The sequence below is a fragment of the Hibiscus syriacus genome, unplaced genomic scaffold, assembly GCF_006381635.1.
Source record: "Hibiscus syriacus cultivar Baekdansim isolate YM2019G1 unplaced genomic scaffold, ASM638163v2 tig00000218_pilon, whole genome shotgun sequence".
Classification (NCBI taxonomy): Eukaryota; Viridiplantae; Streptophyta; class Magnoliopsida; order Malvales; family Malvaceae; genus Hibiscus; species Hibiscus syriacus.
In genome coordinates, this window is record NW_024061774.1 from 1,608,240 (window position 1) to 1,632,912 (window position 24,673).

General features: G+C 34.5%; 3 protein-coding genes across 5 annotated transcripts; 2 read left to right on the plus strand and 1 right to left on the minus strand.

Annotated features, from left to right (window-relative positions):
* The first annotated feature begins 3,923 nt into the window (after positions 1-3,923).
* Positions 3,924-12,186, plus strand: LOC120147370 (anthranilate synthase alpha subunit 1, chloroplastic-like). The gene is made up of 9 exons (XM_039160782.1): positions 3,924-4,016; positions 10,316-10,450; positions 10,565-10,680; positions 10,764-11,010; positions 11,093-11,149; positions 11,252-11,404; positions 11,482-11,562; positions 11,637-11,723; positions 11,836-12,186. Exons 1-9 carry the CDS (start codon positions 3,924-3,926, stop codon positions 12,184-12,186), a joined length of 1,320 nt encoding a protein of 439 aa, XP_039016713.1.
* Positions 12,187-19,034: 6,848 nt separating this feature from the next.
* LOC120156113 (epoxide hydrolase A-like) lies at positions 19,035-20,484 on the plus strand. Its single transcript, XM_039167558.1, has 3 exons — positions 19,035-19,573; positions 19,885-20,123; positions 20,204-20,484. Exons 1-2 carry the CDS (start codon positions 19,103-19,105, stop codon positions 20,047-20,049), a joined length of 636 nt encoding a protein of 211 aa, XP_039023489.1. The 5' UTR covers positions 19,035-19,102; the 3' UTR covers positions 20,050-20,123; positions 20,204-20,484.
* A 128-nt stretch (positions 20,485-20,612) lies between these two features.
* LOC120155891 (probable acylpyruvase FAHD1, mitochondrial) lies at positions 20,613-23,462 on the minus strand. 3 transcript variants are annotated; one of them, XM_039167419.1, is made up of 8 exons: positions 23,291-23,462; positions 23,028-23,193; positions 22,635-22,687; positions 22,133-22,195; positions 21,733-21,783; positions 21,493-21,610; positions 20,983-21,099; positions 20,613-20,910 (listed from the first exon to the last, which is right to left on the minus strand). In XM_039167419.1, the coding sequence occupies exons 1-7, from the start codon at positions 23,399-23,401 to the stop codon at positions 20,984-20,986; spliced, it is 678 nt and encodes a 225-aa protein (XP_039023350.1). In that variant the 5' UTR covers positions 23,402-23,462; the 3' UTR covers positions 20,613-20,910; position 20,983. The 3 variants fall into 3 exon arrangements, with proteins under 3 accessions (XP_039023350.1, XP_039023306.1, XP_039023394.1); XM_039167375.1 differs by having other exon boundaries at positions 20,613-20,913; XM_039167463.1 differs by lacking the exons at positions 20,613-20,910; positions 22,133-22,195 and having other exon boundaries at positions 20,954-21,099.
* Between the last annotated feature and the right edge of the window lie 1,211 nt (positions 23,463-24,673).

Genomic DNA, 24,673 nt, shown 5'->3' on the forward strand with positions numbered 1-24,673 from the left:
TCGGAAGACTCAGGTGCATTCGTTTCCTCGTTATTTCTTTCTACATGGTCTTCAGAAGCTCGAACAACCCGCAAATCAGATATTTTTCTCCTCGGCATTATATCTGTAATAAACAAACATGAGTAATAAAAAACGATTTAATTAATGAATACATTGAAAGACAACATATTAAGGGTTATAACATTATATCTGTATCATACGACTGATGATTGTGCATATTAAATGCATCTCGTAACATCCCTTCCATGTCATCTTCTCTAAAAGTTGGATGGGGAGAAGGAGCACGATAAGTCGAGTAACTCGTGGAAGCAGATCTATCTGATACAATCTCTCCATGAAAGATCCATTTTCTATACCCCCGAACAAATCCAAAAATTACTAGATGCTCGTACACAACTTCACGAATGTGCCAATTAATGTTCACACAATTCTTACAAGGGCAAAGAATCATATTTTCTTGGCTTGCATTCAGAAAAGCTAAATTTAGAAAGTTTTCGACTCCATTTCGATATTCGACGCTTACCCTTGAGAAATCCATCCAACTCTTATCCATTTTGTATTTCTGGAGTTTCAATTTCAAATGTTAATTGCTAATAATATAGATAAAATTAGAACCTAAACAGAAGCATTAAATTATCATATTTAGTGCATAATAATATTTGCATAGTATAAAACTAATCACTCGTAAATTATACAACTTTTAAATTGAACTAAATGTATGGGAGCAAATGTATCTCAGTTAATTTATAAAAATTATAACGAGAATTATATACAACTGCATACTATAGAACTAAATATTTACACATGTTTCATCGAAATGTAGCATTTACATCTAAACAGACTCATGTTTCTTTGTTACAGAGAGAGGCATTAAGAACTTAGAACGAAATATAAATGTTATTGTCTCTAATTTGTAGTATATATCCTGTGGAATGGAAAAAAATTTAAACACCATGTTATATTAGCTATTCAACTTAAATCAATGGGTTTTTTTTGTTTAAACTTGAAACCAAAGTTCTTATTAGCTTTGAAAACTTTGATCCCTCATAAAGTTGTTCATTCATTTCATTCAGCAACTTGTAAAACTTTGCCGCTTCTCCATTTGGCTCTTCAGTACTTCCAATTTAATTCAAATTCAAATGTTAATTGCTAATATTATAGATAAATTTAGAACCTAAACAGAAGCATTACATTTAATTTCACATCATAATAAATTGACACTAGAGGAATATTGTAATTTCTGGTTTATGTTAGACTTAAATCTTAAACTTATTTAGCATCTTTTTCTGACTCGACAACTTTTCAATATTTCAATTTAAAGTAATTTATAACATGAAGAATTCAATTTAAAAATTCACATAATGAACCCCCAAATCTCTCCCCACACATACACTCAAGCATCTCCTCCATCAAAGCCCTATATTCATGCAAGAAACAATATGTAAAATAAAGTATCCTACTAATTTAGATTGATCACTTGATTGATTCATTATTGTCTTGTTTGACATAATAATAAGGAAAATGCCTAAGAGTTAGCAAGTAATTTGCAAATGATGAGAGGTATTGCGAGGAATTCAATGGATGCTACAGTCGTTTTGTCTTTATCTCCCAATGTCTCCTCTACTAAAATCAAAGCAAATTCCCAAACAACATTTCTAGGAAAAATTAAACTTTAACGTACTTCTATTGATGATCAAATCATAAACTAACATTGAACATAGGTTTGTATAAGTGTCTTAAGTACTACCAAGGTATCAAATGTAATCAAGAAAATATAAACTTCCACAAGAGAAATATTGATAAACTTCCATGACAAATATTATATGCACTCATAATTACAATGAAATTTATAGCGAGGAACCTGAAGTGATCTTTGAACAGGGGCAGCACGACGGTACAAAGGCAGTAGACTTGGGTGTTTGTTGACTGTTCCTGAGAAGACAGAAGGATGCGTTGTAACTTCTCAAGTAAGATAGCACATCCTTTATCCTTAACAATATCATTGTTCTTAATACCAAAAGATTTTTAATAATGCAAATATCTGACAATACATATAGTTGGCATAGTTAAGACACCAACTACAATGAAAAACCTCCCTGCTAAGTGGTAGATGCTTCACAAGTTCAAGTCAACAAAACTAGAAACAATCTTTTATGAAAGAAACTAGAAGTCTAGCATTTATGGAAAGTTGAATCAATAAAGATAACATTACTACTATACATTCAAAGAAAAAATAGTTGCAGTGTTTGTTGACTGGAGAATAAACATTAGACAAGCACAAACATAGACATGGAAAACAAGCAGAAACATTAAACTCCAAATCCATTAACAAAAATATCATGGACTAACCTAATGGTGGAATGTTGAAAAACTTGGTGGGTAAAATATTCCCATATGCTGCAGTAATGCAAAGTTCAGGCTACAAAGCACTTAAGCTGGACAAGAAGATCTCCTATATAAATTAGGAAGAAATATTTTTTATAAGCAGGTTAGAAAAGTTAATGGCTTTTATATAGTACCACATTACACAAAGTAGAAATACTTCTACCTTATTTTCGTTGCTTCAAAAGTGTATAAATACAAACTGAAGCATACCAAACCAATGAATAACTAATCAAGACACACGCTTTTATCAACCCAACCGCAAGTTAAAAAGGTAAAAAGAAACAGATAATTACATAAATGTTAACAAAAACAGAACATATGAACGGACCATTATGGAGACTAGACTTTTATACTGATTTGAATTAACACAAACATTACATTCCACTCAACAATTCAATAAGAGCTTTTAAAAGTATTGAGATTGAAAAGTAATTAGATCATATACAAACACGATATAGGCTCTCACTGTCTAGGCTCCAGATTCTCACCCCCACCCCTCTTTTCCTTCTTCCGTACAAAGATTTCTAGTTAACAAGATTTCTCAATTTCTAACTGAGATTGCTAAATAAATTCTAAAGACTCTTACTAAATAAATTTGATTTTTTTTTGTATTTGAGTGACATATCGAGTCTTAATTTAGAGAAAGTATTTGATATACATATTGTGTAACAAATAATTTATAATATGTCTATTTTAATGCTAAACACTACAATATAAAACTTTAAATTCTAAAACCTAAAATTTAAACCTTAAACCCTAAAATCATAAACTCTAAATTTTAAATAGAATACTTGACACTAAAACATATAACATTGTGCAAACTACAATTTATACAATATAACACTTAAGTCCTATACTTATCTACCACATTACTCCATACTCCTAAGGTACATGTCACTTACCAAGCTTTTATCCAAGTTTCAGATTGGGGATTTAGACCCCTCCACACACGGCTGAATTCTTTGTACACAATTCACAACATATAATGAAACTGGTTCAACATGCTAAAGTGAGGCAAAAGTTTGATCTTCTCTCTTTGTTTTAAAGAAACGCCATTTTATTTATTTAATGATTCCAGTGATGTCATCAAATTTTTATCTGTACATTTCCTTTCAAAATTGTGTATACTCCTGTGGTTTTTTCATGCTAACAGTAACAATGTTTAATTGTAGCAACTTTTGCTGAACATTAACTACTTTTACTGCTGATGTTACTAATATCTCTGTTTTATTCTCTGTAACTTCATGTTTTTGTGAAGTTTTGAACTTGAAATATTAGAATTATTCTGTAATTTTCAGTTGTTTTCTTACATTTGTAAAGTTTTTGAATTTACAAGAAACCTAATATGTTTTGAACGAGGGCAAGAATAATTTTTTTTTGAACAAATGCAGGTATTCAATCTCCAACTACAAAACTCAATTGTCATAAAATTTGAAACAAATAAAAATCAATCAACCCTTAATTCGGTCGATCGATGGTTCAAGGTTGACTAACCGTTTCGATTCTGAGGCTGCGTTGGTGGAGAAACTTTTGGTAGGATGCAAATTGGAGAAGGGTTGTCAAGGACGCAAGGTCAACGACAACGTGAGGTTGCGCTGGTGGTGGTTGCACTGGTGGAGAAGTTTGCGCTGGTAGAGAATGTTATGAACGATATTCAGTAAATGGGTACGAAAATTAGGGATTTGGAATGATGGGTATTAAATTGTTTAACTATTGCGGCGTTTGTTTATACAAACGCCGCTACTGTATCATGTAATGGCTGCGCTTTTAACATAAACGCCGCGTTTGTACATGTCAATACTGGCGTTTTTATACAAATGCCACTATATATCAGAATATTGCGGCGTTTTTAATACAAACGCCGCAAAGGAACTATTTTATTGCTGCATTTTTTTACGAAAACGCCACTAAGGAACTATTCTATTGAGGTGATTAAAAAAGCCACCTAATAACAACTCTATTGCGGCGTTTGTATCCAAAAACGCCACTAAAATATTATTCTTTATCGGCATTTTTGGATACAAATACCGCAAAAGTAAATCTATCAAAAACGTTGCTAATAACATTTAATTTACATAATATTAGTTCATTTTACAACTAATCATTTCTGCTCTACATCTACTAAATTCACTGATATATGTAGCTTTATATAAGTAACAACAACCATACATTTGAATTAAGACATAAGGTATGCATAAAAATGCTTAACAACATAATACATTACAATTTAGAAACATTAAAGCTATGTATAAACAGTCTTCGCTATATTGTTCAGTAGAATTTAGTTTTGGTCATTCATGGGGAAAGGATGTAGGAAAGTTGTTTTCTTTGTTTGACGACGCATCGTTAAGTTTTTCGTCCTTGTAAACTCTATATGGATCAAACCGTGCAATTGTGTTATAGTACGTCGGTGAGAGGCCCAATTTGGTCGCCGGGACATACAAATGACGACGTCACTTGAAATCGTTTGAGAGTTGTTGTTGTACCAGAGAAGAATCATTGAGGGAAGAAGAGTTTAAATGATTTTAAGGTTCGGGTAAGAGAAAATGAGGACTATATATTTAATATTTTGCGGCGTTTATACAAAAAAACACCACTATTGATTACACTATTCTGGCGTTTGTTAAAAAACGCCACTATTGATTATCACTATTGCGGCGTTTTTCTAAAAACGCCATTATTGATTAACACTATTATGGCGTTTGTCTAAAAACACCACTATTGATTATCACTATTGCGGCGTTTGAGGAATAAACGACACTATATGTGTAATATATTACGGCGTTTGTGGTATAAACGCCATGAATTTACCACTCTATTGCGGCGTTTTGGCTCAATCGCCGCAAAATTTATACTCTATTGTGGCGTTTGTGGTATAAACGCCGCTAATTTACCACCCTATTGCGGCATTTTTTGTAAAAACGCCGCTATATGTCAACTCTATTGCAGCGTTTGTACTAAAAACGCCGCTAAAGTATCAATTTATGGCGCTACGATTGGAAACGCTGTTATATGTTTAACTTTTGTGGCGTTTCTTCTCCAAACGCCGCTAAAAACGCCGCTACATATCAGTTTTGCTGTAGTGTCGAGCCAGATTAGAGTATGTAATATCTACTTATTATCTTTGTAGTTGCCACCAAAAGGTGGATCCTCTAACATAAGAAAGTAAGAAGATATTACCCATTCTTTAAAGGTTCTAGAGAACTATTCACGATAGTGAAATAGTGGGAGCTATCCGTAATATAAGCCATTGTGGAAATTGAAGATGAAGGCCATCATGAGGAAAGATGGTTGTCTAGCAGCTATCAATGAAAGGCCGGTAGATTTCACAGATGACAACAAATGGATCAAAATGGACGAGAATGCTATGGCAAACTTTCATCTAGCATTAGCAGATGAAGTATTATCAAGCATCGAGGAGAAGAAGACAACAAATGAGATATGGGATCATCTCACCAAACTGTACGAGGTCACGTCGCTGCACAATAAAATTTTCCTTAAGAGAAAATTGTACACTCTACGTATGTCAGAATCTACTTCAGTGACGGAGCACTTAAATACATTGAACACTTTATTTTCTCAACTTACATCCTTAAGCTGTAAAATAAGAGAACAATAACGTGTTGAACTTCTACTTCAAAGTCTACCGGATTCGTATGATCAACTCATCATCAACTTGACAAACAATAATGTCACCAGTCTAGTCTTCGATGACGTTGCAGCTGCTGTTCTACGAGAAGAAAATCGGCACAAGAACAAGGAAGACAGACAAGTAAATCTACAACAAGCAGAAGCGTTGACAACGATCAGATAGAGATCAACAGAACGTGACCAAAGCAGCAGTCACAAACATGGTAGATCGAAGTCGAGGAGTAAGAAGAATTTAAAGTGTTAAACTGTGGAAAGAATGGTCACTTGAAGAAGGATTGTTGGAGTCTAAATAAAAACTCCAATCCACAAGGAAATACCTCAAACACTTCATATGATGGAGATGCTCTATATTATGAAGCGTCAACCACCGTGGAAGACAGAAAAAGATTTACAGATATATAGCTCATTGATTCGGGAGTAACATATCACATGACCTCAAGAAGAGAATGGTTCCATCATTATGAACCTGTCTCAGGAGGATCTGTGTATAGTTGCAATGATCATGCCTTAGAGATCGTTGGCGTAGGAACCATCAAATTGAAGATGTATGATGGAACAATCAAAATTGTTCGAGATGTACGACACGTGAAAGGCTTGAAGAAAAATTTATTATCCTACGGATTGTTGGATAATAATGCAAGTAAGATTGAAACACGGAAAGGAATCATGAAGGTGTTTTGTAGAGTGTTTGTGGTGATAAAAGGTGAAAAACTAGCAGCAAACTTGTACATGCTGAAGGGAGAGACTTTGCTAGAAGCAGAAGCCTCTGTTGCCTCATGTAGTTCATATTCTGCAATGTTATGGCATCAGAAACTTGGACACATGTCAGAAAAAGGAATGAAAGTCCTTGTGGAGCAAAAGCTACTTCCAGGCTTAACAAAGGTATCACTTACTTTGTGTGAGCATTGAGTAACAAGTAAGCAACACCGATTGAAATTCAACACGTCAAATTCTAGAGGAAAAAGTGTTCTAGAATTGGTTCACTCTGACGTATGGCAAGCACCAGTTACATCCCTAGGCGGAGCAAAATACTTTGTCTCATTTATTGATGAATACTCCAGGAGATGTTGGATGTACCCTATTAAGAAGAAGTCAGATGTGTTTTTCACTTTAAAAAACTTCAAAGCGCGGGTGGAACTTGATTCTGGAAATAAGATCAAGTGTTTCAGAACAGATAATGGAGGAGAATACACAAGTGAAGAATTTGATGACTTTTGCAGGAAATAATACATCAAAAGACAGTTCACAGTGGCGAACACTCCTCAACAAAATGGAGTGGTAGAGTGGATGAACAGAACCTTGTTAGAAAGAACAAGAGCAATGTTGAGGGATGCAGGTATAGTAAAATTGTTCTGGGCAGAAACAGTCAATATCGCTTGTTATTTGGTGAATTGAGCTCCATCAACTACAATAGAGCTAAAGACACCAATGGAGATGTGGACTGGTAAACCAGTTGATTATTCAAACCTCCATGTATTTGGAAGTATTGTGTAGGTGATGTACAACTCCCAAGAAATTTCAAAGCTGGATCCAAAATACAGGAAATACAAATTCTTGGGGTATGCTAATGGTGTAAAGGGGTATCACTTGTGGGATCCCACCGCCCGTAAATTGATTATTAGCAGGGATGTTATCTTTGTATAAGATAAACTACAAAGAAAAGAAGACGATGATAACACTAAAAAGTCAGAGACTACTCAGATACATGTGAAAAAGGAGTCTGAACAAGGAGATTCTTCTGTAGCAGAGCCAGCACATGATGAACAAAAACTAGAGAATTCTGAAGCTCCAATAACTCGTCAATCAGATCGTGTGAGAAGACTTTCCAATTGACACTCAGATTATGTTATAGAATGAAATATTGCATACTGCCTTTTAACATAGGACGGTAAGCCATCAACATATCAGAAGGCAATAAATAGCTCAGATGCTTCACTGTGGATGATGGCGATGCAAGAAGAAATTAAAGCCCTTCATAAAAATAATACATGGGACCTTGTGCCACTACCACAAAGAATGAAGCCAATTGGTAACAAATGAATCTTCAAAATCAAGCGAAATGGTGACGATCAAGTTGAGAGGTATTGTGCAAGACTGGTGGTCAAAGCATATGCTAAAAAAAGGTATTGATTTCAATGAAATCTTTTCTCCTGTAGTTCGACTAATAAGAGTTCGAGTAGTTTTGACAATGTGTGCTACATTGAACTTACATCTAGAGTAGCTAGATGTTAAAACAACTTTTCTTCATGGAAATCTTGAAAAAGAAATTTACATGCTCCAGCCTGAAGGCTTTTAAGAAAAAGAAAAGAAGAACTTGGTTTACAGGTTGACCAAATCTCTGTACGATCTAAAGCAGGCGCCGAGGTGTTGGTATAAGAGATTTGATTCCTTCATTGTGTGTCGTGGATACAACAGACTTAATGCAGACCTTTGTGATTATTTCAAGAGGTCTGGTGATAACGATTTTGTTATATTGTTGTTGTATGTGGATGACATATTGGTTGCAGGACCCAACAAAGATCATATTGAAGAATTGAAGGCACAACTTCCTAGGGAATTTGAAATGAAGGACTTGGGATCAGCAAACAAGATTCTAGGGATGCAAATTCATCGAGACAGAAGTAATAGGAAGATTTGGCTTTCACAAAAGAATTACTTAAAGAAGATCTTGTCACGATTCAACATGCAATATTGTAAGTCAATTTCTACCCCTCTTCCTATTAACTTCAAATTATCCTCTAGTATAAGTCACAGTGAAGAAGAGATGATGGAGATGTCTCGAGTACCGTATGCATCAGTAGTGGGAAGTTTAATGTTCGCTATGATATGCACAAGACCAGACATTACACAAGCAGTGGGAGTGGTTAGTCGGTACATGGTGAATCCAGGCAAAGAGCATTGGAATACAGTAAAGAGGATCATGAGATACATCAAAGGGACCTCAAATGTTGCATTATGTTACGGAGGATCAAACTTATTAATCAATGGGTATGTAGATTCTGACTATGCAGGGGATTTGGATAAAAGCAAATCTACGTGTTCAAAGTTGCTGGTGGAGCTGTAAACTGGGTTTCAAAATTGTAATCAGTTGTGGCTACGTCCACAACAGAGGCAGAATATGTAGCAGCTACACAAGCCAGTAAAGAAGCAATTTGGTTGAAGATGCTATTGGAGGAGCCTGAGCACAATCAAGAGTATGTCTCTCGATTTTGTGACAGTCCAAGCACTTTGCATCTAGCAAGGAATCCAAAATTTCATTTAAGGACAAAGAACATACGAGTTCAATACCATTTCATTCGTGAAAAGGTGGAAGAAGGGACGGTAGATATGCAGAAGATCCATACCAAAGACAACATAACATATTTCATAACGAAGGCGATCAACGCTGATAAGTTTACCTGGCGTCGATCCTCTTGTGGCCTGTCAGAGACGAAAGCAACATGAAGGTACAAGGTAAAAAGAATGGTGTGAAGATATGATTGTTTCAATCAAATCTTCAAGTAGGAGATTGTTGAAAATCGGTGTCAACTTGCACCGAAAGTTGGGGAAAAAATTATATAATTCCACCGAATGGTGGAATTGTCAATATAAGTGTTAATTGTTGAAAAAATGGTAAAGGTACAATCTCACATTTAGTCTTTGTACTTTAGAGTATTTTCAAGATTAGTCCTTAAGCTTCAACTATAAATACCCTAACACATTTAGCTTCAAAATCTTCCCAAAGAATTCTAGCTTTCTTCCAATACTAGAGAATCTAGAGAGTTTCTTGAGAGTCGCTTTCTCCTTTTTATCAAGAGAGAATTATCATTGTTTTCTCCTTCGTATATCGAGCGAAGTTGTAATTCCTATTTTCTTATAGTGAAATTCTTCTACCGTTGCCTGTGGTTTTTACCCTATATTATTTAGGGGTTTTCCACGTAAATTTTGTGTCCCTTTTATCTTTATTTTTATTTTATCAAATTATCAATTACGATTTTGCTCAATCCGATAGCTGTCTTCAGTAATAACGACATATACCTGAAGTTAATATTTAGCAATAATGACAAAAATGATCATACATTGCAGAAGAGCATATGCATGGTTTTTTATGATTTTCATGGAGATTATATGGCCATAGCATACTATTTGATGTGTATGCCATATGTTTTCCAGAAGATTTTGGCATTATCAATGATCAAAGGTTGAATTTAGAAAATCTTGGGATTTGAGTTCTTCAAAATTGACTGGTTGGTTAGTATAGAGTACCTGCATATCCATGCACAAATGAACTATAAGTTAGTTCTCCTACGATACGGTTCGCTATGTGGAGAAGAAAAAACTCCCCTTTTCAAAGGCACCACATGATGACAGAAACCTCCCAGACATACATGTAGGGCTCTACAATGACGTCGTGGTATTCGATCATGTGGAAAACGTATATCTTTACTCCATCAACAATAAACAGTTCAGGATTTTAGTTTATAAATCAACTCTGCAGTAAACGTATACATCCTGGTGGAGTAATATCGACTGTTCCTTTTATCTGCAGAAAGCATATGTAATTCACTGGGTGAGGCTAGACCGACACCCCTCTGTCGAAAAAGCTTATAACGAAGGAGTTAAACACCTCGCGAAGTTGGTGGCTAGACTACAGGGTGATGATCTGTATGAAACTGTTATGTAGTACTAGTTTCGGTTAAATTTTATGTGTTCTAATTTATTATGACACACTCGGATTTCATTCTTAGCCCAAAGCTATCTCCAGGCTCCATAGATTTGCACACACATGATTTCGGACCTTCTTTAATGAAGTCAAATATGGAAAGGGAAGAGTATAAGAAGGCTGTACTAAAGGCAAAAGGGCATATTCTAGCAGGGGATATTCTCCAGATTGTATTAAGTCAACGTTTCGAACGGCGAACGTTTGCCGATCCGTTCGAAATATATAGAGCTTTGAGAGTTGTTAATCCAAGTCCTTATATGGCTTACTTGCAAGTTAGTTTCTTGTTCATTAATTCTTTAGTTGTGAATCAACAGTTATGTTTCTTGAATTATATAATCTGATATGCCCTTTCAGTCTAGAGGAGGTATTCTAGTTGCTTCAAGTCCTGAAATTCTTACCAGGATAAAAAAGGTATACTATTAAACTTCATGTTTTGTCCTTCTCTAAGCTGATGTCATGAAACACTTCAGTTGGCTGTTCTAAGATCTCAAATTTTGTTACTTCCATATATAGAATAAGATTGTAAATAGGCCATTGGCCGGAACAGCGAGGAGAGGAAAAACACTAGCGGAAGATGACATAGCTGAAAAGAAACTGCTGAGTGATGAAAAGGAACGTGCAGAACATATCATGCTTGTTGATTTGGCACGAAACGACATGGGAAAGGTTTATAGTCTAGTTTTTCATTCCAAAGAAATGAACTTTGTAGTTTCATTTAAAACTTCCATGTTTCTTCTGCTTAGGTCTCCAAATATGGTTCTGTAAAGGTGGAGAAGCTGATGACCGTCGAACGATATTTGCATGTGATGCACATAAGCTCCACAGTAAGAATCATAACTCTGTAGGGAGTAGGGACATGCACATCATCATTTACCTTCTCGAAACTTAAATGATGCAGGTTACTGGTGAGTTGCAAGATCATCTCACTAGTTGGGACGCCCTCCGTGCTGCACTTCCGGGCGGAAACGTTAGCGGAGCACCAAAGGTTCAATGCTTATCATTTACATGTCTTAAGAAAATCCCTTTTTCTTAAATGTAGAATGAATATTTAGGAGCTTGCCTTAATTCTGAGATTATGGTCCCGCCACCATAAATAGGTGAAGGCCATGGAGCTAATTGACAAGTTAGAGGTGTCGAGACGAGGGCCTTACAGTGGAGGTTTTGGGGGCATTTCGTTCGACGGTGATATGGATATTGCATTGGCTCTCAGGACCATGGTTTTAACTACAGGAACCCGTTATGACACAATGTACTCATACAAAGATGCTGACCGCCACCGCCGAGAATGGGTAGCGTATCTTCAAGCTGGTGCTGGTATAGTGACAGATAGTGATCCCAATGCCGAGCACTGTGAATGCGAAATCAAAGCGACTAGCTTTGGTCGTTCCATTGACTTGGCAACAACTTTACTCGTGTTAATCGCCTCACTTAGTGATTCAGCAGAATAGGTGAGCCCTATTTCAATATGGAATTCAAGCACTGACTCTTTCGCTTTCCAAACTGTTTCCACTCTAAGCAATGTCTGCAATTGTACTCGTCTCGACCGACTCTTTCTTGAAGAAGAATGAGATCTATAATCTCGACCATTTGGTCAGAACCATCGTATCTGGATTAAATTGCCATCATTATCCAAAATTGTTAACAAAATCTATAGTAATAAATTATTTCAAAACTTCAGATCATAACTCTTATACGATTTTGTTTTAAGAACAGAAAAATAATCAAGGTAATATTAAAATAGAATAAAACATGCGTAAGAGACAAAATTTAACGTGGTTCAATCTTGTTTATATCTACAGATGAGAAAAACACATAATTGACTATAAACACATAGATCACGAATAATACAAATACATAATATCATATATGTTGATAGTCTAATATATAAATTCTAAAACTCCATGTATATTAAAAATTCTCTCAAGATTCCTACAGAATCATCTTTAGAAATAAATTACAAAAGTTATAAATATCCCTCTATATTGCTACCTCGTTTGAGAAGGCCGCCTAGAAGATTAACAAAAAAGAAAAATTTAGAACGAGATGCCCTTTATCCTAGAAAAGACAGTAAAAAATGCGTGGTAAATTGGCCATTATATCTACAAGGAAGAAATTAGTGGAAATAAAAGTCTTAAAAAACTAGGAAGTTTCCATTTTATTTTTGAAAATTTATAAACTATCACCTGATTACTTATATAATTTGGTTCCATTGATTTTTCTATAGTGTCTATATGGGCTTCATCAAGATAACATCAACTTTCAACGCAAAAGCTGCTAACAAAAAGGAAGCAACCTCCAGCCCACCAACAATCCGTAGACAACACCAGTCTTCATCTCAGTAGCAACCAATATACATAAGAAAGTTGCGTTTTTTACTTTGCTACACAAGACTCTTCTACCTGAGAAGGAGCTTAATGAACAAGAAGAATAATCAGACATAAAACCACATGGCTTAAAACCATGGTTTTTGCAGCCCAAGAATCTTCTTCCAGGATTCCTATTTGTGCAACCCATAATAATAATTTATTTGTTTTTACAGTGCACGAAGTTAGAATACAAATCTACTCCAATCACTGTTGAGACGATATCTTTTTTATACTATAACTTGTGACGTGTACACTTGCACCGTTTGTGAAGCACTTAATTCACGCAACATATACCATCTAATATTAAATGTAATAGTAGGAGGGGAAGAGTAAGAGGGGCATTAATACGAGGGTGAAGCTAATGAAAATATCTTAGTCTTAAAAAAATGTAATTATAAATTTATTGATGGTAAAATGGTGATTGTGATGACGATTAGTAGTCGACAATTCATCTCTTCTGATTTAGATTGAGTTGCGATCGATGGCTCCAGTAAATAAAAGAATAAGAAAAAGAATGGTGTGTAAGGAGAGATTGGGAGAAAGAGAGAGTTCAAGATCTTTTTATTTTATTTTATTGTGTTGCACTTTATATAGTTTCACTTAGTGTTTGTGGAAGACCTAGAGTGATTATGGCTATTTGTAGATCGATATGATACGTAGATCTGGTCGTCACATAGTAGGTTTAGTTAGCGATGGGGTTGACAATTGTCATATTGAGAGATTGTAATATTTCGGAGGATATAGAAAGGCCTCAATAAGCGGAAGATATGCAATAAAGGCTCTAAACTCAATTTCTTCTTGTTGCTTCAATCTACAATGGACTCTCTTATCTCGAGCATTTTTGTATGTCTCCGCATAAAGCTTAGAAGACCTGGACAAGTCCTCTAAACCACTCCACTTAGGGTAAGAGGATTTTATAGCACGACCATCGATAACTTTCACTTTTTCTATCATCGAAAAGTAAGGTAGCCAATAAGGATCTATTAGAAACTTCGGTAGGCTGGCCTGTAGCTACCCATAGGAAATGAACACATCATTCGTAAAAGTGTGTATCATGAGATTTAACCCAACATTCGAAATGAACAAAGTTAGATAGAATCACTGCCGATTATCCCTTGTGACTTAGTTGCAGTTAATCAAACATCACAATTCCGAAGGGATTTCCAACTCAAATTCATAGTTTGCCAATAACAAACCACGACTCATCGATAGATTATTGGCCTCATTCCAGCTAGTCATGCACGCGAAGGGACCTCCAATCATCAAAGACGATTGATTCATCTTTACTTCTCCAGACTCTCTATCCCTTCATGATCCTTTTTTTTTCATCGTGTTTGTAAACAACCTAAATCAATTTGACACACAATCGGACGATTAGAATGTCATACGAGACCACCGAAGTGGCTAACTCAAATATTCTCTTAATTGATTAGTTAAAATGTCCATTTAAAATCATTTCGAATAAACAAATTCGAGATAAAGTATAAATATGTTTACATTTGGGAGCTCCCAAAATAATTATAGCAAAATATTCAATCCAACATTTCAAAATAAAGTTACGACATGAATATACAAAAAAGGGGTCTATAAATAATACATGCCCTCTAAAGAAGATATCTCAAGACATACTCTGCTCTACACTCGATCAGGGAACTGCTGCTTAAAAAGGGCTCCTCGCCTGCTTCTTCTAAATACCTGCTCATGGAAACAAATTCCGAACACTGAGCTCACTGGCCCAATGCCACAGTAACTTATCGTTTCCTAAACATCAACCAAGGCTAGTTTTATGTCACCCTAATTGATCTTGTTTCTATTGTATTATAGCATTAATTTTGTTCTCACTTGTAGTCTTATTTGAGAGTAATTATTGGGTTCTTGGGAAACCTCATTTCCTCTTAAAGCCTTTTGAAATTTACGCCCCAAAATGTACTCTGGTACCGATACTAAGCCTCTCAGTATCAGTACTGTCCCTTTAGTATCGATAATCCTCTCACGTACCGATATCAAAATCAAGCACTTGAAAAATGGTCTCGATATCAGTCTCGTGGGTCTCGATATCGATACTCCTAAAATGAGTATCGATACTCTTTCATAAAATCCTCTTGATTTTATGCCTCTCATAAGAATAGTATTTGTATTGTTCTTCCAGTACAGATATTCACACTCGAAAATGTCTTGTTTGGGCACGAATTTGACACTCAAACTCTCCCAAACTATTCTATGACGTCCCCAATCATTATTTATGTTTTATGTGATTTACAAGGGTCATAAAAAGGGTTTTAAACATGCTAATAACAACAAAACATGAAATCTACCATGAATGCTCCATAACTCAACTTTAAGTTAAAATGCATATCCAATGACTCACAAATGATATGAAGAAGTTGTGAATGTGTTACCTTGGTTTCTTAGTTGCTAGAAACGTCCACCAATCACCCAATGGTTAATTTTTTCTTTCCTCTTGCTTTAGAGCTCTACCCCACTTCCTTCACTGGTCAAAGCAAGAAAATGAATTACTAACTTATCTAGGGGCTTGGATTAGAGTTAAGAACACTCCTTATACTTATCCATCGGAAAATGCTAGAATAACTTGATTCTCTTAAACCTCCCTAAAATCCATTTTTGGTTCCTATGCCTAAAACTTGAAATGTGAAGCTTAAAACGAAGCTTGAAGGATGGAGATTACCATTCCTACCTTTTCTAAACCAAACTAAGCTTGAAATCCTTAAAGATTCCATCTTTGTTTTACTTTGAAAGGAAGAGAAGACAAATGAAGAGTGTTTGGTGAGATTAGGGGTGGGTGCACGTGAAAATCATAAATTTGGAAGGGTTTTCATCTTTTATTTTGAAAATAGGTTAATTACATCTCTAGTCTTCCCTTTTCTAACCTACTATTAAAATGATCTCAATCCTTTAATAATTGTGCCTATCTCAAGCCCAAACCCAACTCAACTTGGTCCAAACTATTTTAAAAGGTATATGGGGATCAATTTATAAGTCTCAGGTTAACTCAAACTACTAACCTTGAATTTAGGCGTTATAGTGTTAAGAAGAAATTTTAAAGGACAAATAAGGAAGAAAATTTCACAAGAATTTCGCTGAAAAGAGTTATTGTAGATTGAAAATTAATAGGGAAAAAAAGAATTAAGGATTTTGCTCCAACTTTCCCCTTAAATAATCAGAGGATGCAACCCTTCCCAACGGTCACAATACATACCTCCAACCTACACCAATGATAGGGTAACAAGTGTATCAGCTTTCATCCAATTAAAAAAGCAAACATCATGATGGTTCCCAACAAAAGACTCCATAAATGTCATACGAGTCTCAGTTCTAGGAACTTTATGATTCATTCGACCAAGTTAGATAACTGTTGTACGTCCTTCAAATTTTCTCAGGAAAAAAGTGCCTCCATTTTCAATCCTCCATCTATTGAGGCCTCTGAAGTTTCATGTCCTCTAGATGGTTACAGTCCCTCGATCTGATTGCTGTCAATTCTATCACTGACTAAATCTATTCATTATATCAATCTATAAATAATCATCATCATTCTAGGTCTGACATCAACATTAAGAGGAGGTATATAAAGTACCACACAAAATATAAAAAAATATCTATGTTTTCCTCTCTTTGTATACACAAAATGAATTATCTTCTTCAATTTGTTATTGTTATCGACTGTGACTCTCTGTTCAAACTAGAAAAGAAAAATCACTTGCAACTGTTACAATCTCATTTATCCATCAATAAAATTAGTCCAGTGAAAATTTTGTAATTTAACCCCTAAATATTTATAAAATCCATCCTAGTCTCTTAATAAAATTATTGGTTGTCTCCGATAGTATGATTTATCGCACTTTTAATGGAAGAATCAAATCCGGACATTAAAAACTATATTATTAGAAGATTTGAATATCGAAAATGATTTAACAATAATCACAAATTTGAAATATGAATTCAAATTAAAAGTAAAGATTAAATCCTCGGATTAAACTCATAAGTTGACCTAACTTAAATATTACTGGCCAACTACAATGAAATATCATAATATTTTTCCCCATACTTTTTATTTATTGAAAAAATATCTAAATTCCTTGTATTTCTTTAAAAAAAAATTAATGTGGCTCTTGAATTCTTTTTATATTTAATATAGCTTTTAAATTAAAAAAAATTAATGTGATCCTTTAACCTACGATTTCTGTTGTTGATCGTTAGGATACTGATATAATACTTTACGATGCTAATATAACAATCTACAACGCTGATGTGGTGGTCCACCGAGACTAATGACGTGATTGATGTGCTAAATTTGTTTTTGATTTGACTAATTTTTTTTTAAAAATCAGGGTTTATTTACTTTTTTAGAAAAATATTTTAAGTTTAAAATTTTAAATATAAAAATATAAAAAATTAAATATAAAAATATAAAATTATATGTATGTATGTTAACCAGAGTAATTGAAAACATTATTGTTAGAGACGAAATTTAATGTGAGTTTTATTTATTTAGAGACCAATTTTAATTTTATAACTTTTAAATTTTATTTTTATAAGACTTTGTAATATTTATTTAATTCAATTTTATAAAACTTTAGTAAATAGAATTAGAAAGACATTTGGAGTTTAAAATAATCAATACTAAATATATAAAATAAAGTTGAGCATGATGGAAGAGTTCAAGTTTTTATAAATAAAAGTCGGGTTGAATTCAAGATAAACTAATTATATATATTTTTACCTTTTAATAATTTATTTTTATTTTTCTTATTTTTTTATATTTAATTTTTTGAAATTTTTATATTTTATATTTAATTTTTTTAAATTTTTTAAAAATTTAAATAAATCCCTAAACTTAAAAGATCAATTTAACTCTAAAACTTAATAAAAAATCAATTTAATCTATCAATCACGTCATCAACTACCGTAAATTGACGTAAAATGTCATATCAATATTATAATAATTGTTAGTCAAAGGATTACATTGAATATATTCTCCTAAATTTAAGAGTCATATTAAATATAAAAATAATTTCGTTAATAATTTTAAAAGGTTTAATGTCCAAATAAGTGCTCAAACTATACTTTTTTGTCAAATAAGTGCCAACATTTTTTGCCCATCCGGGTGCCTAACGTTACAAACATTACCCTTTAGGTGTCCAGGCCGTTAACGGCGTTAGTTCTCCCCGTTAAGTGACACGTGTCATAACCTGATAATTTTAAAAAATTTATATAAAATTTTAAAAAATTAAAATTATACATTTTCTGAAAAGAAAACACATAAATTTTGAAATAACCCCTAAACTTTGAAAATCTTCATTTCAACCCCTATACTTACGCCGACCACCGCCCTTTGCCATTGAAGAAGAATTTCACACAACCTCCCCTCGACTACCAAAATCCCTATGAAATCATGACCGGTTGTCGACAGATCGACGAAAAATCGATGTTTTAAATTCCGCAAACTGTAGGATGAAAATCGTAATCTCACACGATTCTGATGATTAATCGACGGCAACTACGACGACATGTAACTAGGATGATAGAAAGGACTATGTCGACAGCGGTGGTCGTGGACGGAGAGGGCGCCGGCGATGAATTAAGGTTAAGATTTGAGAATTTTAAGGTTATTTTATAATATAAGAAAAGTTAGGGCTCTTTTTTATAAATATAATAATATTTTTAACATTTTTAAAAAAATTAAATTTATCAGATTATGACATGTGTCACTTAACGAGGATAACAACGTTGACGTCTGAGTGCCTAAAAAGATAACGTTTGTAACGTTATGCACTTGGATAGAAAAAAAATGTATACACTTATTTAACAGAAAAGGTATAGTTTTGGCACTTGGCATTAATCATTTTTTAAAATGTATTCGATCAAGGCATTAGCTAGTTTTATATCCGCTCATTATCTAGATTTTTAACCCCACTATCACTTGTTCACGTTTCAGTATTTTCACAATTTAGCTTCGAAACCCTATTCAAGCAGCCCACAAATGGAGGGGATAGAGCATAGGATAATCGTAGTCAATGGCATAAACATGCACGTTGCCGAGAAAGGGAAAGGCCCTTCGATTCTTTTCCTCCATGGATTCCCAGAGCTTTGGTATTCATGGCGCCACCAAATCAATGCTTTCGCCTCGCTCGGCTACAGAGCTTTGGCTCCTGACCTGCGTGGATACGGGGAAACGGAGGCACCAGGTGATGCCTCGAGATACACCTATCTGAACGTGGTGGGGGATCTCATTGGTCTCTTGGACGTTGTCGCCGCCGAAGAGGAGCAGGTTTTTGTCGTCGGACATGACTGGGGTGCGCTCATCGCTTGGTGGTTGTGCATGTTCAGACCAGACAGGGTTAAGGCTTTGGTTAACATGAGTGTCGTGTTCAATCCTAGGAACCCTTATGGAAAGCCTCTTGAAACTCTCAGAGCTGTCTATGGTGAAGATTATTACATCTGCAGATTTCAGGTTTTTTTTTTGCCTTCCCCCACTTTGATTTCTCTTTTCCATTGAATTTTAATTAGTTATGTGCGACTAATCACTTTTTATTCTTTCTTTGGTTTTGGTTGTACTTTCCCTAAACTTTTTTATGTTGGGTTTACTGTTTGAAGTGTTATTTTAATCAGATTAGATTAAAATCATAGTTTTGGATTAATTAATTAATGATCTTCACAAGTGTCTGTAACTCTCTATTCATTGTAAAAATTTCATCTTTTTATTTATTTATTTTATTTCTAGTTCCTTTCGGAAGAACGTATCGAATATGAGTACTTCTGCAGGAGCCTGGAGTCATAGAGGCCGAGTTCAAAGAGAGAGGATATGAGAGGATTCTAAAGGGATTCTTTACATACCGTACACCAGGTCCCCTTCTTTTACCAAAGAGAAAATGTTTTGGACACCCAGACACTCCAGTAAGCTTGCCCTTATGGTTATCAGAGGAATAGTTCAAGTATTATATCGACCAATATGAGAAGAAAGGCTTCACCGGAGGATTAAACTATTACCGAGCTATAAACTTGTAAATATGTTTCTCCCTTCAAGAGTTTTGTTGTATTCTGTTCGGAACTTGCTTATGATGTTGATGTATCTTTGTTGTAGAAACTGGGAACTTACAGCACCATGGACAGGGAGTCAAGTAAAAGTGCCGGTTAAGTTTATCGCAGGCGACCTGGATCTGACCTACAATGCGCCGGGAACCAAGGATTACGTGCAAAAAGGAGGTTTCAAGAAATATGTTCCATTTCTGGAGGAAGTGGTTGTCATGGAAGGAGTAGCACACTTTCTCCATGAAGAAAAACCTGATGAGATCAATAAACATATTCACGACTTCTTGAAGAAGTTCTAGTTTGCTATATGAGATCTTCCCCTCTTTTTACTTGCAAAAGGGTGTCGTTTCCCATTTCCAGGGGTCAGTATAGACACTCGTACACAAGTCCGAATAATATATCTTTGAAGTATTCCCTGGACAGGTGAAACTATTGTATATTCCAAGTTATGTTGAACCTTGCTGGTTTGAAGCTGCACTTCAAGCGACTGTTATGAAATCTCACATAAAATTTTATTTGACTGACACAAACCATTACATTTAGAAAGTTCGAAAAGCTAACAACATTAGTTTTGAGTCGATTTCCGTATAATTCACTGAAAGACAGGTTCATAAACACAAGAATCATAGTACTATTATCAAGTGCCTACCCGTAGAATGATCCTCAGGGTTGTCCTTTGGAAATGGTTATGTTTACGTTTTCCTTTTAGCTGCTCAGGTGCTTTGGTTAACTCCAATGGTAGAATAAGCCATTCATACCCTGCTGCAGTCGAATCCAAAATTTAAAGGGTATTGCTTCAACAAACTCTTGCAGCATCATAGAGGCACTAACCTCAAGCGCTTTCAGGCTTTTGGCGTCTTCCAACATCAAAGCGAACATCCACAAGGCCTGTTATCCCAGCAGTTATCTTTTGTCCTACCATTACAGGGCCAACACCTTGTGGGGTGCCTGTGAATATTAAATCAAAAGGCAGCTAATTAAGACTTCGATCGAAGCGATCCCTTTTTGTTAATGAAAATTTATACAATAAATAAGCTTTCAAACCAAAAACTAAAATGAAAAAGGAGCAAAACATGTGTATATGCTAGAATTTACAACGAAACTAGAGCAAACCAACAAGTCACCCCATACCACACTATACAAACGTAATGGAGAAATTAAAGTTAACCGAGAGACGAGAAAACGCAATTTAACCATCTAAATATGCAACAAAATCAGGTAGGAAGTCCTCTATACCCTTCAAAAAGGGGATGTGATTTTTGTCAATGGCTTCTAAATATGTTCAAAGATAAATTTTTTTTGGGGGGGGGGGGGGGGTAGAAAGAGGAAATGCTTTAGAACCTGTTAATATGATATCTCCTTCAAAAAGTGTCATAATGGAACTTATGTAGCTAATGAGGTAAGGAATCTTAAAAATCATATCCTTGGTGGAACCCTTCTGTCGTATTTCTCCGTCTACCTGTGATGAAAAAAATGCATCTAACCTTTACAAGTTGGAATAAAGAATATTAAGTTGAAGAATTGCAAAAGTACATGAAAAAAAAAGGTGAAGTAAAGAAAACTAATGTATTAATTACTAACCTTTAACCACAGTTCCAAATTGTCAGGATCAGGCACCATAGATTTAGGAAACTGCAGAAGAAATTTCAAGTAAACAGAATGTAAATGGTAAATAACTTGATAGAATAAGTGAAAGAAAACCTATTCCTCTCGGTCCCTATTCGAAAAGAACATGCCTAGATCTAAAGGTCAGTAAACGGTATGTTATCCGCTCCTGCACATGCATGATTGGATTTATTCATCAGCTAAAAGCAATAATCACATGAAATTTGGATAAAAAGTAATCTTGTTTACTTTTCTAGTAGGAACAAAATATTGATTCTTACAAGCAGCGTGTGTTAAAAAATAGAAGATCTTCAAAACTAATTTGGGACATGTGCTTCAAAGGAAAGAGGAAAACTATTTCAGGTTTATTTCTTACAACAGAACTGATAGGTGTAAAGGTGTCCTGCCCTTTAGCAACTGTCCATGGAAGACCTGCAGACTGATAAATGTAACAATAAGGATTATCATTGACTAAAATAATAAGATAAATGGAATCATTATAAAATGAAAAAGCATCTGACCAATTAGAAATAAAAATACTAGTTCGCAGGAAGTAAAAATGAACATTTAGTTAAGATCCATAATGGTACAATCATCTGAATGAGAATTGTTGTGTTCCTCAAGGAGAAAAAATCATTTTAAAAGATCTTTATCAAAGAATGAATTTCAACTTTTCGATTTTCCTCAAGGCTGAATGATTAGGTCCTATAGCTACATGCTTCATCACATGTGTTATATACCATCTTCATTTGTTAACTCATCAATGAAAAGAGTAAATAGCAACTCAAGCTGAAGCTGGAGAATATCCAAAGGCAAACCGAATTCTCACGCGAAGGAATCACGCTTTAAAAGAGAGCTGATATGAATAACCTTTGTACCTTTGCAACAGATTGGATTTCCCTTGCAGTCATATCCAGTGCTAAAGCATAGCCTGAAGCACACAAAAAAATGGTCATTTAAAAATCAAAGTGATTGACAGGCAGCATCAAATGCTTCACATTCAAGTCATAACAAAATCCAATATTACTTTCTTCCATAATCATATTTTTCGCAGGAAAAGCGAGATCTTTTAAATCTTAAACCCACTTTCATCTTGATCTTTCAGCTCAAAAGCTTTACTTTCAACCCCAGAAATAAGCACTAAACAGGGTTCATGAATACCAGTCCATGGTTGTACCAGGAAAAAATTGAAAAGAACCATCTCATAAACTTCAATGGTCTAAACTAGAACCAGACATGTCATATTTTAGATAGGAATGATACGATATTACCCCCAGCATAATCCATGGCAGTGCTTATATGCACATCCCGAGCCTTTTGTCCGATCACAACAGCAAGCTCAACTTCATGATGTAAAGAATTCAATGGGTGTGGAACCTCAATTGTCCCTCCGTTTTCCAAATACGACGATGTCGGCTTTAAAAACAATACCGGCTCCTGGTGAAAAAAATCATAACTTCAATTTTCTTTCAATCCAACACTGGAAAAGATCAAATTTGCTCATTGTATACGGTAATAAATGGGAACTAGATACCTTGGGGACAGCGTTTCCTAGTTCTTTGGCGTGCTCGACATAGTTGCGGCCAACGGCGACGATTTTAGTCCCGAGTTCCAGGGGATTTTGTAAAGATGCTTCCGCCGCCATGTCTTCCTTTTCGGGGTCAGAAATTTGCAAAGAAAGAGAGAGACTTGGCTTCTTAATCGGCAACGTTTGATCTAATCGATTCGGATTGTGAGACATTTCAAATTAGTTAAGTTGGGTGTATTTTTTAGGATAAATTACTCTTTTAGTACTTAAACTATCAATTTTAGTTTTTTTTAATACTTAAATTTTTAATTTTTTCAAAATCATATCTAACATTAAATTTTTGTGTCATTTTAGTATCTTATTGTTAAAAGCGGGTGATTTTGTGACACCTTTTTATGGGTAAATTGCATCATTCATCACTCAACTATCTTCTCAATCTTATTTTGGTCACTAAAGTTTGAATTTTTTTAACTTAATTACTTAATTTTCAAATTACTCCTAATTTAAATACTCTAGCTTTCAAATTTAATTTTTTTATTTTAATTATATATTAATTAAATAATAATAAAAATGTTATGTCACAAAAATTATTAAAAAAGTAAATTAGAATGATTAAAATAGGAGCAATTTGAAAGTTGAGTAGTTAAATTGAAATTTTTTAAACTTTAGCACCAAAATAGGAGTGAGAAGATAGTTTAGTGATGAATGATGTAATTTATCCATAAAAATAAAGTGTTGTTAAGTTTTTAATGATGATGTACTAAAATGAAATAAAAATTAAATATTATGCATCATTTTAGAAAATTTAAAGTTTAGGTACTAAAACGAATCAAAATTGATAATTTAGATATTATATGTGTAATTTATCCATTATTCTATTGTCTTAATTTAGTTGGTCTAAACCTGTTGATCATGGTCCCTATTTGGATTTGTCTTAACAAATAAAAAGGATAAATTAGATGTTTAGTATTTTAACTATTACTTTTATTTTGTTTTGGTTTCATTTTGGTCTTTGCTGTTAAAAGATTAACAAAATTGCTAATGTAGTAATGATGGCGTGACATTATCTTATGGTGACACGTCAGCATCACTATTAATTGTTAGATCTGATTATAAGGTGACTCTATCTTTACAGTCCGCCATTGATTGTCTCTTTATCATAGATGATCTTTGGGGAAAGCTTTAGGCTAATCTATCACCCCAAGTTAAAGAGTTTGCATGGAGTTTTCTTTCGGGAAAATGTCACTTGATTCATAATGGTATGGAGCTACATGTAACACTTCCAAAATGTGGAATTGTTGAAGATATTGACTATATCATGCTACTTTTCTCTGCTTAGCTTGTTTGGTTGAAGCACATTCATAATTACTTTCCAGTTAATTCCAAGCA